Source organism: Anopheles bellator, chromosome X (genome assembly GCF_943735745.2).
Source record: "Anopheles bellator chromosome X, idAnoBellAS_SP24_06.2, whole genome shotgun sequence".
NCBI lineage: Eukaryota > Metazoa > Arthropoda > Insecta > Diptera > Culicidae > Anopheles > Anopheles bellator.
In genome coordinates this window covers 10,740,730-10,753,993 of record NC_071287.1, presented here as the reverse complement: position 1 = coordinate 10,753,993, position 13,264 = coordinate 10,740,730, and the positions used below count along the sequence as shown (strand labels likewise).

Here is a 13,264-nt window from a genome sequence, read left to right as displayed (position 1 = left end):
AAACACGAACGTAAACACGTTTGACATTTCGTTTTTATATTTTTGCTGCCACACGAAGCGTAAACGGTTTGACATTACAAATTAATTTTACGCTAGTTCTTACGCCTGGTGTGGCCCCAGTATAAGAACTATTGCCGTCTTCACCAACAACGTCTGCGGGGTGTGTTGTGGGTTTAGTTCTATCCTCTCATGTTATGGCTTATTCCTTGATCTAATAGAACAAAAACCTTTTTTTCAGTTTTCATTTAATTAAGAACGAACAATTTACGTCAGTTTTTGCCTTTTTCGGCTGAATATTTGTAAAAATAGATTTCAGTAGTATTGGTGATGGTGGAAGCATACGTTTACGTCTCGAGGCAGTTCATACCGTGCAGTTCGCTACACGGTTCGTAATTTGGAGCGTGAAAACGTCAGATCCTTTACGTTGCGTGTGGCAGCAAAAATATAAAAACGAAATGTCAAACATTCGTGTTTTTGATCCAAGAAAACATAAATCAAAGAGAAATAAATTGATTTCTGAATATTTTTTTCTGTTGTTTTAGATTTTGTTGCTATACCAGCAAATAAGAACTTACATTATCTTACACCAAACAAAAGCATACGTAAACAAAGCGTATGCAAACAGTGTTTACGCTCGGGTTTACGCCACAGCCGACACATAATCGTTTTGACACAGGCGCAAACAGTTTGGCATTTATCTGAAATGCCAGAACGTTTATTCGCGCTTCATATGGCCGGACAGATAGAATGATTATTGATACTTAACGAACCAAGCCAGAAATCTTTTGCTTCAATCTGTATTAGAATGATCTTAGTAATAACCTTGACTAGATTCTGGCAACAAATCACTTATTAGCTATTTGATAGGAATTATGTTGGCGATGTATAAAACATGCGCCGCAGCAGAGAGTCGGGGCAGTTCATAGCGCGCTCAAAGTCACTATAATACCAACGACAACACGTCATAACGTGAATCACGCCGCTTATAGTATTTTTGTTTAACATCTCTCCAATCAGCATGGCAACAGTTACAGCAACTACAGGAAGACAATCATCGCAACACATCGGCGAAGGTGAATCTTCCACCGGTCCGAAAGAGGAAAGGTAAGGTGTGCTAGTTCTATTTAATTTCGTGCCCTTGAGGGGGCTTGCAATGGTTGGATTGTTTTTTGAATTTCATCTTTCAATCGATGCGCAAAACCGTCCTCTGTTGTTGTGCCATCGAATAAACATGAACGATCCTTAGGGAATGAAACTCACTCGGTTGTTCTGCTTTCCAGTTGGTGTAACTGGTGGACACGGTCTTCATTCGATATGTTACGGACACTCGAAAAGCGGATTCTTTCATGTAAGCTGACGTCATACCTTGCAATAGTTGCAAGTCATTGTCATAATGTTAACTCATTGCATTCCAGACAACAAAACCCCGTATTGGGGAAGGTTCGTCAATATCGGGCGCTGTGTGGGCGAAGAGGACAAAATATGGACAATCGGGCTGAACACGGATTCACCAAACACTCCACTCGTGCTGCTGCATGGACTTGGTGCTGGAGTAGCGTTGTGGGTATTAAATCTCGAAGAGCTGGCGCGCGAGCGACCTGTATACGCTATCGATGTACTTGGATTTGGGCGTAGCTCGCGGCCCTCGTTCGACAACGATGCGATGGTTGTAGAGAAGCAGCTGGTAAAGTCGATCGAGGACTGGCGTCGGGAGGTGGACCTTAATGAAATGGTCTTGTTGGGTCACTCCATGGGAGGATTCTTGGCCGCGAGCTATGCTCTGTCGTATCCAGAGCGCCTACGCCATCTGATTGTTGCCGATCCATGGGGCTTTCCGGAGAAGCCAGAGGATTTCGAAAGTACGGTAAAAATTCGCACGTGGGTGAAGCCAATTATCGCAGTGTCGAAGATGCTGAACCCGCTGTGGCCGATTAGGGTGGCTGGACCTTACGGTGCCTCGCTCGTGAACCGCTTCAGGGGCGATATTGTGGAAAAATTTACCGGCACTATCGCTGATGGAACAGACATTTCCAACTACATCCACCAGTGCAACGCGCAGCGTCCAACGTAAGATCCTGCTTCATTCTGTTTTCATTTGTTATGGCCATACACCTTACACCTTACAAATTTCAGCGGCGAAGCGGCTTTCCACACGATGATGAAGGACTTCGGTTGGGCCAAAAACCCGATGATACATCGTATTGTGAACGTGAAGCCGACCGTACCGATCACCATGCTGTACGGGGCTCAATCGTGGGTGATGCGTACCGGGCCTATTAATACGCTCAAGGAGCTGCGCGTGGGCAGCTACGTGAATGTGCAAGTGATTGAAAACTCTGGACATCACATTTATGCCGATGATGCCCCTAGCTTTAATCGGCTGGTGAACGAAGCGTGCCGTGCTACCGATGATGAGACGCGAAAGTAAAAAACATATGGTAAATTCAAAAGGTGTGGTGTGTTGGACTGCACGGATGATACAGTATACTCGGCGAAGATGACAACACCGATCGTCCACAGGGAAACAGCTAAACAAAATCGACATATCATTGTGATTGCGCCCTTTGTGGTTCTTGCATCATTTTCCCCGCTGATAAGAGAGGTAGGAGAGAGTGTTAGTAATCAGTGATAGAGCAGATTAACTAAGTTAGTTTACATTTTGCAATAGTACTAGTGAAATGGCAAACGTAATCGAAGCACGATTGTCAGTTTATGCTTCGTTTACTGCTCATACCCTGTACCTGTTTCGCATGTCTACTGCGGACGGAGAACTAAGGTAAGTTGAAATCAATTTATCCCGTACTGCATGATAGAATTTCCCCACTGAATCAAGCAAACATAACCCAGTTGTACAGCTACATAAATACATGCGTAAAGTACAGTGTATACGATTCGGATTGTATCAAAAAAGCTAGATAGATTTTAAAAGCATTATAAGTAAATTGTTTACAATAAATTAATTTAGACTGTGTTTCAAGGCGGTGGATCGAATTTCACAAATTTCTTAATACAACGTTCAGCTTTTACTGAAAAGATGCGGCCTGCCATATCTTTTGCCTGCAAACAGATTTATTGTGGTTCGCGGTGTTAGAAGTACCACCTGTACTCAAATGGCAAACTTAATGATGAGTATATATTATCTGTAATCCGCTTCGTTCGTTTCCGTTTCCGTTTTGGTATATTTTTCATTGGGGTGTATGGGGTTTTCTTTGGCGGGTTTTGGTTTTCCAGGAAATATTTTTATTCATATTAAGCTTTTCATGGTAATTCATGTCCTTTTAATTAAGCTTTTCATGCTACTTATCCTGTTGATTCAAATGGCAAAAATATAACGTAAATCATTTGAATCAGTCATTCGAGTAACTTGAAAGATAGCACCAGACAGTCTCTCGGGTTGTTTTTTGTTATCACTGTTTTTAAGAAACACTTTAGAACTGATTTGAGCTACTAAGCGACACGAGAATCACGGAATCTACCTTCACGTTCTATCGAAAGTTGAATCTATTAAAGTGTACCAGTTTGTTGGTTAATAATGTAGCGATTATGATGGCTCCGTTTGTACGAAATCGATCTAATTGAAGAATCGCCTGGTGAAAGTTTTCTTCATTTAACTATTTAACTTGGAAAAATGTACTGGCCTATAATGATAGGCGGAGTTTTAGAAACGCGTGCAAGATCGTCTGCGGTATTAGTCGCAGTTCCTTTCCGCAGCATCTACCCATCAAGAGAATCTCTGTTCTGTAAATGGTAGGTTTCCATATTTTTTTTTCTCTTAACGCTTTGCTGTTACGGCTAGCCAGTTAAGGTCGACCCAATTAATGCACATACTGCAACGTATTATACGCAACAGTTGGTGATGGACAGGATGTCGGAATGCCGTGTCAATATGAAGTTATGGCCATCATCCGGGAGGGAAAAAGAAAAAGAAAAAGAAACAGTTAAACCACAACCAGAGACCAGAGTCCTCCACCGAGAGAGGTGAAAATTGCGAATAACAAAAATGCTACAGTTAAACCGCAGTAGCGGCTCTATGGATGCAGGACCATGTTGTGTGGGCTAGCCTGGTTACCATTTTGATGTTTGTTTTGTGCTACACTCGTACTGTGATGCTTAGCATAAGCCCGGGATAACTTACTGAGCAGTAGACCGCCGAATAGATAAAAGATCAGAGCGCAGTTGATGCTGAGTAGATAGGCGATCAGGTTGCTGCCGGCCATTGCGCCCAACCGGCCGATCATCAGTATCAGGCACATTGCCATTGCCCTAGTTGCCGGTGGATGACGAGTACCGTTTCAAAAACAGATGATGAATTAAAGATCGGAGCCGGATATATTTGAGGGCGAGAAAGTGTGTGAGATCGAGACGGTTAAAGATATATTGGTTGGTAGGGAGAAGCAGAGGTTGAGAGTTTGTAGAGCGTGTTAACAGCGAAATAGGTGTGTTAGGAACTTGTTGGTCTTGTAAATGTAAATGGTCCATAGGCCAAATGTCCAAGATGATACAATTCGTGTTTCCGGCAGAAGGCAGAATTGGGAAACCTGGGAATCTTTAAGAATAGAACGCAATGTTCGCAAAGCGGCCACAGTACAACGGGACTGGGGACATTGAAAAGCAAAACTAGCGGCATCGGCAACAATCTTCTTTACGGTCGTCATCAAAGTCGTCATCGTCGTTGTCGAAGGAACACGTCGATTGGAGTGCAATGGGGGGGGCGTGTTGGGATGTACAGTAAAAGTAACAATGAAACGAATAGGCGAGCAGCGGGCTAGAGCGAGAGTGGAGGAAGAGCAAGAGAAAGAGCCTACCGGTAATTAGTCGGAAATAGGTCGACCGATATTGCGCTGAGGATACCGCCGAGGCAGCCAGATGCGTCGAAAGCGGCGATCAGTACCAGCGTCAGAAAGAAATCGGATGTCCATAGCACGGCGATGCCGCAGATGCCGCACACCACGAACCACGAGTCTGCGGACGAAGGGAAGCTACATTAATCATCAACAATCTCCCCGCGTCATCAGTATCGGTCGAATGATGCGGAGCGAGGAAAACCAGCTACCGTGGAATGGAACAGAACACATTAATGTTTGTGCCCCGCCAGCGGTGGTAGTGATTGCTGGTGAGTTTTCTAGCGTTGGGACAAGACGCAGCAATGCTTTTCCTAGCAACCGGGAGCATTGTGGGAAGTGCGATATTCATTGTTTTCGAGATGGAGCCCGGGGAGCAGCGAAAAGCAGTACCACCATGCTGATAACGCAAACGCGTCGTGTCGCGTCTTGTCAGCTGCGCCGCCCGTTGCGAAACTGGCAAGATATGTCAAGACACACTTACATTGAGATATTAGGATAACTGTGTGACATTGAACTTTTGACGTTTCGCCTTTCTACGCGATGATTTCTTCGCTTCCAAGGTGATTCGGTCGAGGGTCGTTCGACTTCGTCGCCCCATTTCATTTCACATTTCATTTTATGAAATCTTCAGAAGGTATGCTACGAGGAAAGGTGTCTCCCGACAATTACCGGGTAGGTCGTCAGACGCATGCGTAGAGCGCATTAGCGCACGACTTACCGCTCACACACACACACTTACTTAGAAGCGCTTTCGCACCGACCAGGTTGATGATGAACCCGTTGAGGACGTAGCACAGCAAAAATACGACCCCCATCAGGGCGGTGATGATGAAGATATTCGCATTGATCGCGATCGGACAGATGTCTGCGGGTTGGCCATCCTGGGTGTGGCCGGCGGCCGCTCGACTCTCGTGCACCATCGCTATCACGTCGCACAGCTTCATGTCCGTGTGCTGCACGTACGTGTTTAGTATATCCGGGATCCACAGGAACAGGCCGGACGACGCGGCAAACAGCCCGCACATCAGCGCCGACGCCTTGAGCGTGTGGAGCAGCAGCGGTGCGCGGAATAAGGGCGCGATCTGCTGGCAGACGTAGCGGAGGCCCAGGTTGGCCCGGCGTTGCAGCTCATCGGCGTACGCTTTGTCCATCGGATCGAGGTGCACCTCCTGGACCGGGAATGTCTGGAAGGAGACGCAACGGAGAATGAGAACGAGATAGCGAACGGGATGCAACGTGGGGATGCATTTGCTGCATGCACCTGGCGGCTATAAGGTTGTTGCTTCTGTGTGTATTTAGGTGTCTGTATCTGGGCTATTTGGAAAGTACCGAGCTTAGCCGGCTCAGCGGGCTCTAAGCGGGCCAAAAACAATGGAACCAATTAGTTCAATCACTTCCTCCCTAGCCTGGCTTTAGTCAGATGGCCGTGGGATGGCCGAAGGGTCACGCTGCAGGCGCGCCGGGGGGAGGGGGTTCTTAAAGGAGAGCTATTGTTAATTTGGCAAAATCCCTCGAATTGGCGCCACACGCTTTCTCACTTCCCACTCGCAATGCAATTACGGGCGCATGATTATCGTCATTTTGTACGGTACCGTTTGCCGGCTATATGGACGGGGCCCCGGCTACGGAAACTATTAGTCGCTCCACCTGCTTTCCACCGCCTCTTTCTGTTCACACCCTGGGCACCCTGAACTGAACACCGGCCGTTTCCCAGCGGGTTCTCTAAGGCGCCGCGCAACCACAACCACATGCTTCTGCGCCAGCGGGGCCGCTGCTCTCTATGGACAATGCAAGGTGGAATAGTAGTAGCAGCAGTAGTAGTACACTCACGTGTTCCGGTTCGCGCCGATTGTAGCGATAGATTCGCACCAAAATTTGCCGCACTTTCTCCCGGTGGCCGTTGATTAGCAGAAACTTTCCACTCTCGGGCAGGAACAGCAGACCGGCGATGATGAGGATGAGATCGAGCGAGCAAAGCAGCAGGTAGACGCGCCACATGGCGTAGCGCAACCCGAACAGCCGCAGGTCGAAGCGGCCCTCCAGCGGTATGATCGCCCAGGCCAGCGTCGGCAGGAAGATGAGCCCGATCGCCATGAACATGGCCGCCCACGATATCACGCGGGCCCGGCTGGCCTCACCGTGGAACTCGGCCAGGTACGCGTACGAGGTGGCCGCATTGCCCGAAACACTGTTTGGGCGGGTCGAAAAACGAATTACTGCCGGCCGGCCACGGACTCCAGAGGTCGCCGTCGCCGGGCCATCGCTACACTCACAAAATACCAACGAGGAAGCGCGTCGCAATCAGCACCCACACCGCCGGCGAGAATGTGGACAACACCGAGAAAACGAGTGCCCCGCACGACGCCAGCAGCAGCACCTTGCGCCGGCCCCACGTGTCCGAGAGGAAGCCCCAGACGAGCGAGCTGGCGACCACGCCAAGGAAGGCGGCCCCATTCAGGAGGCCCTTGTCGGTGTAGGTGAGCTGCAGGTCGCACTCGGCCGCCGAGATGATGAATCCCACGTTGACCGTCTCGTTGACCACGCTCATCAGGCAGCAGCCGGTCACAAACAGCAGGATCGTGTGGAACCGGCCACGGCCCGCGATCTCCAGCGCCTCGCTGTATGTGTGCGCCTGTGTTTGCACCGGAACCGGTTCGGACGAACCTACACCAACCACCACCACCTTCGGCAGGTCTCGCTCCGCGGCGCCACTCCTGCCTGTCGGACACGATAAGAAGACACGGTCATTAGGCTGCATTACAGTAGCGCGCAGTACTTGGTAGCGAGCAGGTCATGCCCGAGGATTGATGGATCGGACCCCGATGGGCAGGGGCTCTGACGTGTGCGGCACATTGACTCCAGTGACGGGCGATAAGCAGCTCTCATGTTAGCCACAGCTAAGGTTGACCATCGCGCACGGCACAACGCCAGAGTGTCTTACTGTCTTACTTAGTAACCTCAAACGGCCTGGCCGGTCTAATATTAGTATTCATACGCCTGACGCCTCCGGAATGGTTCCGTTCCGCTTAGCGGCCGGCCGTTATCAAGAACGCCTCCCGGTGCGTTCGATGATCCATGGTAATGCTTTGTTCTTGTCGAGAAGGTGGGGACAAACATACAGTCCGAGCGGACGAAGGATCACCAGTAGTGAAGCCCTCCAATCTCGCTCTCCAGCGCACTCCAGCGCGTTCGGAAAGTGGAGATAGTAAAAGGGGGCCGTTAGTGTTGTTGGACAGGTGGGTAAGTAAGATACGGGGGCTTAGTCGGTGGGTGCTCCAGGACTCAGAGCGTACTGCCAGAAGTAGTAGCATTCTCGATTGCTGCTGCCTGCGCACAGTAGCAGCGAGCTGCGGGCACATGCTCAAGACGATGCGTGAAAGTGGCGATGAAAGCCCGGAGAGCAAGTGGGCAAGTATCGGGGCCCACGTGTTTTAAAGTGGAACCCCTTATCCACGTGGTGGTGGTTACACTTGGTTAGATTAGCCTAGAGAGCATTTTGATGATTAGCCTAGCGGTCACCATATGGATGTTAGATCTGCACTGACACGCCCAACCGTGTACTCCTACGGTGGCTTTACGCTCCCTAACTTACGGTAACGTTTGTCCCTATCCTCCTTCAGGGGGGGGGCGGCCGTCCGGTCCCTAGCCTTCACCCCTTTCTCTTTAACACTTTTTATTGTATTCCACATTATGTCTGCTTTCTGTACGTTGTTCTTACACTACTGCCTCCAATATCACCTAACATCCAACGGCCGTACCACTCTCGACGTTCTGCTGATCCGGAGCGCCCATTGCTCCCGTACACTGCACTGTGCAAATGATGCACACCTCACTCCTGGCACTTCTAGTGTGCTGCACGTTCAAGAGTGTGGGTCGAGAAGCCTTCAAGCAACTGGCCGCTTCGCCGTCCCGTGCTGAACTGTTGCTTGGAGCTCTCGCGAAGTACTCGTATAAAGGATGATGGTTTCTCCAAAACAAATGTTCTCAGTAGAATCGCTGCGCACGCAGAACTAGAGCACTAGATAAGACTAGTTACCGACGGGCGACCGTTGGTTGACTGGACAGTGATTACACGCACCCACCCATGGGACCCTGATCCCTGATCAAGATGACCGGCAACACGATCGGGGGGCTTCCTTTGTCTAGTGGTACCGCGGATGCCTTGTTTAGGGCAAAGAGTTAGCACATTTGTACCGGGCTCGGAATGGTGCGCTACTGGCGTGTGAGGTGTTGATCTTGGTTTGCATAGTTTCAGTCTCGCGCACAGCACCGCCAGAAGTCGCGCGTCGAGAGGTACTACCCTAGCACTTGGGAATTTGCGGCCCAGGGCCCGTTTTATTTTTACACTCGCACACAAAAAAACAAGATAAAAAGGCATAGACGCACGGTTTGAAACGGCAAAAAAAACGTACAAACAAGCACACGCACTAAAAGGAGGAAACAGTTCGCGAAACAGTTGATTAACAAAAAGTCACAAGTGCTGCCGCGGTATAAAATGGGTATATCATGAGTTGAGCTTTAAGAAATGCACTTGATTCAGTCTGGTTTTCTGTTTAGCCCTTGATCTTCCTGATTCCAGTTTCCTCGCCGCAGAGGGCTGGATCGTTTTTTTTTTACATTCCATTGGACGCTTTCCGTGGGATTGAATGGCGTTTGGATCGTTTCTAAAACGGCACCAGAGGGGTCTCTGTGGATCGTTTTAAGAAACGGTCCATTTGATGTCAGGATGCGCACTAACATGTTTCGCAGTGCAACCGAGTATTCGGGTCGTAGGCAAATAGTTGCCCAGTTTTGGGACTACTGCGGCACTTCGGAGCAGCTGCAAACGGGCAGTTTGGCGGCAGGTTGAAGGGGAGATAAAGAGAGAGAGAGAGAGATAGCGGAGACTTTTATGGTAGATCGGAGACTTGTGTATCTGTACTCGCATTTCTACGCTCTCCTAGACTTTTGTTACCGCCGTGGGGTATGTTTGTCAGGTGTGTTTTTGTCTCTTAAGTTTACAATGCGCGACTACACGAGCCGGTTGCTATCCAGCCGGTTGTTTCCTGCAAACGTTTATGGTCAAGCTGGAGCTGGATTAGCAACCAGCAGACGGTGACCACCGTTAGAGATCTGGCCCTGATGACGTCCGGCTCGTTTGGATAGATTTACAAAGTGAGGCGCTGATAACACCAGTTAGTAAAACTGCTAATGATGTAAATCTGGCTCCCTGTTGCGGCTGCCAAATACAATCCAAAGTGAGAACCACAAACGGTGCATCGACCTAGTTGGGCTCCCATTTCGCGATCAGAACGCAGTCGGAACAATCAGCGCCAACAATACGAAACTACTGACGTCAAAGTCTACCGAAAGGCTTGCGTCTAGCCGTAAAGGTCTACCGCACAGCTTGGCTTAACTGATCGAAAAGCCCCGGGCCTGGAAGCCACCACAAATTTCCCGTCGACCGGAATATATCTGTAGTGAATCACCCCATAAGAACACTGGAAAATCGGTGGAGCGTTTTATGGGTAGTGCTTTCCAGTAGGCTCTCCTACTAGCTAGGGTTCCACACTAAATCGGGTAAGCACCAACGGGGCGCGAGTGTTAACTGTTAACCGACTCACCGTGCGTGGCGAACAATGACGTATGGCTTTCCGGGAAAGAAAATCCCAATGGTCCTATCCTGTTGTACGGTTCTACTTTTATACGGTAAACAATCATGCCGTTTAACGCTACCATAAAAAAGAATCTGGACTACCGCGAAGCATCAACCGCACAATTGATGCCGGTTCCGAATCGTCGGAAAGTTATTTGTATGAAATGGATTTCTTACTGGCGAATGGGTATAATTTAGATCAACGTGTGGAGATTTTGGGAGATTGTCAAGTATGCAAGTTTCACAAGATTGGCCGTTTTCTTCCAGAGCCCAATTATTCATGCGAAACCATTCAGTAGATCATGAGATCAGGTGTACACCTTCAAGTGTATGTTGTGACTTATGAGTCGTTCCGCCAATGTCAATGCCGTACCACGGGCGCGGTTCGTGCCGAGTTTCCAGGCTGCGGAGCAGGTTTAAAACGCTGCTCAACGGTGGTGGCACCAGTGTATGTGATTAGTTCCGTTGCCTACTTCCACGGTCGTTGCAAAGAAGGGGGATTCCATAGTGGGCCCGGCGAGACTCTCTCTCTGTATCCAGTTGTCCAGCCAGTTTTCTCAGAGGCACAGGGCCGTTATAACTTTCTTCTGCATTGTGGAGGCCGTGCGCCCCTCGTCATCGGCGGAGATGGCCGAGGCTAACTGTAGACTGTGTGACTGCGAGGAAGCGATCACGTTTTATCAGGTTACTCCTTCACGCATGTGCACGATCATCGCCCAGAGAAACCTGAGTGCTCGTGGGGCTCGTGCGTGGAGAAAGCTACTGTAGGAGACTGCGTGGAGTGCGTCAGCGGGTACAGCCCCACACCGATGGGGGCTGCCGGGGCAGGCTAAGTTAATCAGGTAGAGGTCGGTCCCGCTCCCGCTCGCGCATCTTTAGCCACACGCCTCAGCCCAAGGAGAAACCTCAGCCACAACCGCACTGTGCTGTGCGGCGAGCGTTCTCGCTCGCGTAACTTCTCCCCTATAGACTCATCTCACTAGCGGAAGATACTTGAGTCCGAAGCCGGGTCTGATTTCTTCGCATCGCCGGCTTTATCTCTTTCTTTCTCGACTCGAAGCTTGAAGTGGCTCGCAACCAGCATCCGGTGCGCCAGCATTCCAGGCCACATGGCCACGAATGGTAGTAGAAGACAAAAACAAAGAAAGAGAGAGAGAGAGAGAAAAAAAGAAAGAAAGAAAGAAAGAAAGAAAGAAAAAAAGAAAGAGACAAGCAAAGTTAAAAAAAGATAGAGAGAGAGAGAGTGAGAAAGAAAGTAAAAGAAGGATGGAAAATAGAGAGACTGCGCTGATGGGAGCGAACACGATATTTGGTCCCCATGCCATAACTGAACTCGGCCCGCCTGGTTGTGTAGGCTCCGTGGACCATCTGATGGTATCTCCGGGACTGTAGGTCGGGCAGTTGGACATTTCCCAGTTGGCTCTGCTGGTAGCAGCACGTTAGAGCGATCAACCAAAGCGCGCTCTTCCTGATTGTCCTGACTCTGTACTCGAGGCTTACTTTAGTTGGCAAGCGCCTGTTTTAATGTGCACGCGTGTGTTGGTGTTTAAGTGCGTGTATGTGTTTACGCAAGTCGTACCGCAAGGATCTGGAGTAGTTGCGCAAGTGGTTTTGTTCTAGTCCGATAAGATTGCCAGCCTCAAAATTGGGCACTGCCGGATCCCGAGGCACCGCGATCGCACCCGATCGAGATCGGGTCGGGGCGCACGATTGGTGGTCTGCTAGTAGTTGAAAATCCCCAGGTTTGCGGCTGTGGCTGAGGAACATCATCCTCCGGTGTGTAGTTATCTCTGTGGAAGTGTTTCCTCTAGTGGCGCAGCGCTGCGCAAACAAGTCATCCCATCCCGCTCGGCTCTCGATTGCTGCTGCTTCGATCAACCTATTCACTCAACCGAGCTCAAAGTTTAACTGTGTTTCTGTGGAGCGAGCGATTGTAGACTGCTTGCCAGAAGCTCCAAAGAGGTTCCAGGTAGGTTAAATTGCTGCTCTCCAGATAGCGCAGCTTTTCGCAGCTGCCAAAGCGGGAATCCTCTAAGATATGTAATTCCCACTCTAAGTTCTTTACGGCTCGGTTCACTCGAGTACCGGACTCATGCTATCTTGGTAACATCTTGGTCACTACTTGGTACACGTACTTTGTCTCCATACTGGTACACCTGCAACTTGGAGAAGACGTCACCCGGAATTCTTACAGATGCAGATGACAGGGATACGCTGGGTACGCTGAATACAATGTTTAGCGCGTTAACTCGTGTGCATCAGGATGGCGAGTTGTTTATGGATGCCAAAGACGACAGCATTTTTTTGTGCTATTTCATGCTCTGCTCTGATGGAAATTATTTCTTTGATACCTTTTGAATGCGGCCAGTGGGTTATTCCCTACTATTACTGGTCTGCCCCCATTTGGATGATACACTAGTGGACGTTAGGCCATATGCGTTGGGAGAACGGTAAGCCGGGAGTTGTCCTTTTTTTGTTGCTACTTCTCTTCAGCAAAGCAGTTGCGCGAAACGAAGAATGCGGAGAGAAAGTGTGAATAGTACAAAATGCACGCGAGAGACAGAGCATCCTGAGAGAGACACACACACAGCTAGTGCGCGCACGGCCGCGTGGAATCTAGATCGTTTCGATCTAGGGGAAACCGGAAGGTAAAAATACCGTGCTGTACCTGTATGTTGGGTTCTCTGATTCTTGATCTCAGATCCCAGATTTGAGAGACCCCTGATTCCTTAGTAGGTCAGCGACCTGCTCCGTCGTACGGCCAGCGACCTGCTCCGTCGTACGG

At 49.4% G+C, this 13,264-nt stretch overlaps 3 protein-coding genes across 5 annotated transcripts in view; 2 read left to right on the top strand and 1 right to left on the bottom strand.

Moving 5' to 3' along the window:
• Nucleotides 1-858: 858 nt before the first annotated feature.
• LOC131214060 ((Lyso)-N-acylphosphatidylethanolamine lipase) lies at nucleotides 859-2,976 on the top strand. Of its 2 annotated transcripts, none has more exons than XM_058208411.1 (4): nucleotides 859-1,104; nucleotides 1,281-1,348; nucleotides 1,416-2,067; nucleotides 2,134-2,976. In XM_058208411.1, exons 1-4 carry the CDS (start codon nucleotides 1,019-1,021, stop codon nucleotides 2,426-2,428), a joined length of 1,101 nt encoding a protein of 366 aa, XP_058064394.1. In that variant the 5' UTR covers nucleotides 859-1,018; the 3' UTR covers nucleotides 2,429-2,976. The 2 variants fall into 2 exon arrangements, with proteins under 2 accessions (XP_058064394.1, XP_058064395.1); XM_058208412.1 differs by having other exon boundaries at nucleotides 866-1,104; nucleotides 1,247-1,348.
• LOC131214058 (uncharacterized) overlaps nucleotides 2,460-13,264 on the top strand; it is a 17,715-nt gene continuing 6,910 nt past the window's right edge. The window contains exons 1-2 of the mRNA XM_058208407.1: nucleotides 2,460-2,602; nucleotides 2,669-2,776. The gene's annotated coding sequence lies outside the window, so the exon portion shown is untranslated. The remainder of the gene's footprint in view (nucleotides 2,603-2,668; nucleotides 2,777-13,264) is intronic.
• LOC131214059 (synaptic vesicle glycoprotein 2C) lies at nucleotides 3,175-9,035 on the bottom strand. Of its 2 annotated transcripts, none has more exons than XM_058208410.1 (7): nucleotides 8,927-9,035; nucleotides 7,118-7,562; nucleotides 6,675-7,032; nucleotides 5,584-6,028; nucleotides 4,806-4,962; nucleotides 4,136-4,263; nucleotides 3,175-3,827 (listed from the first exon to the last, which is right to left on the bottom strand). In XM_058208410.1, the coding sequence occupies exons 1-7, from the start codon at nucleotides 8,928-8,930 to the stop codon at nucleotides 3,793-3,795; spliced, it is 1,572 nt and encodes a 523-aa protein (XP_058064393.1). In that variant the 5' UTR covers nucleotides 8,931-9,035; the 3' UTR covers nucleotides 3,175-3,792. The 2 variants fall into 2 exon arrangements, with proteins under 2 accessions (XP_058064393.1, XP_058064392.1); XM_058208409.1 differs by lacking the exon at nucleotides 8,927-9,035 and adding an exon at nucleotides 8,603-8,747.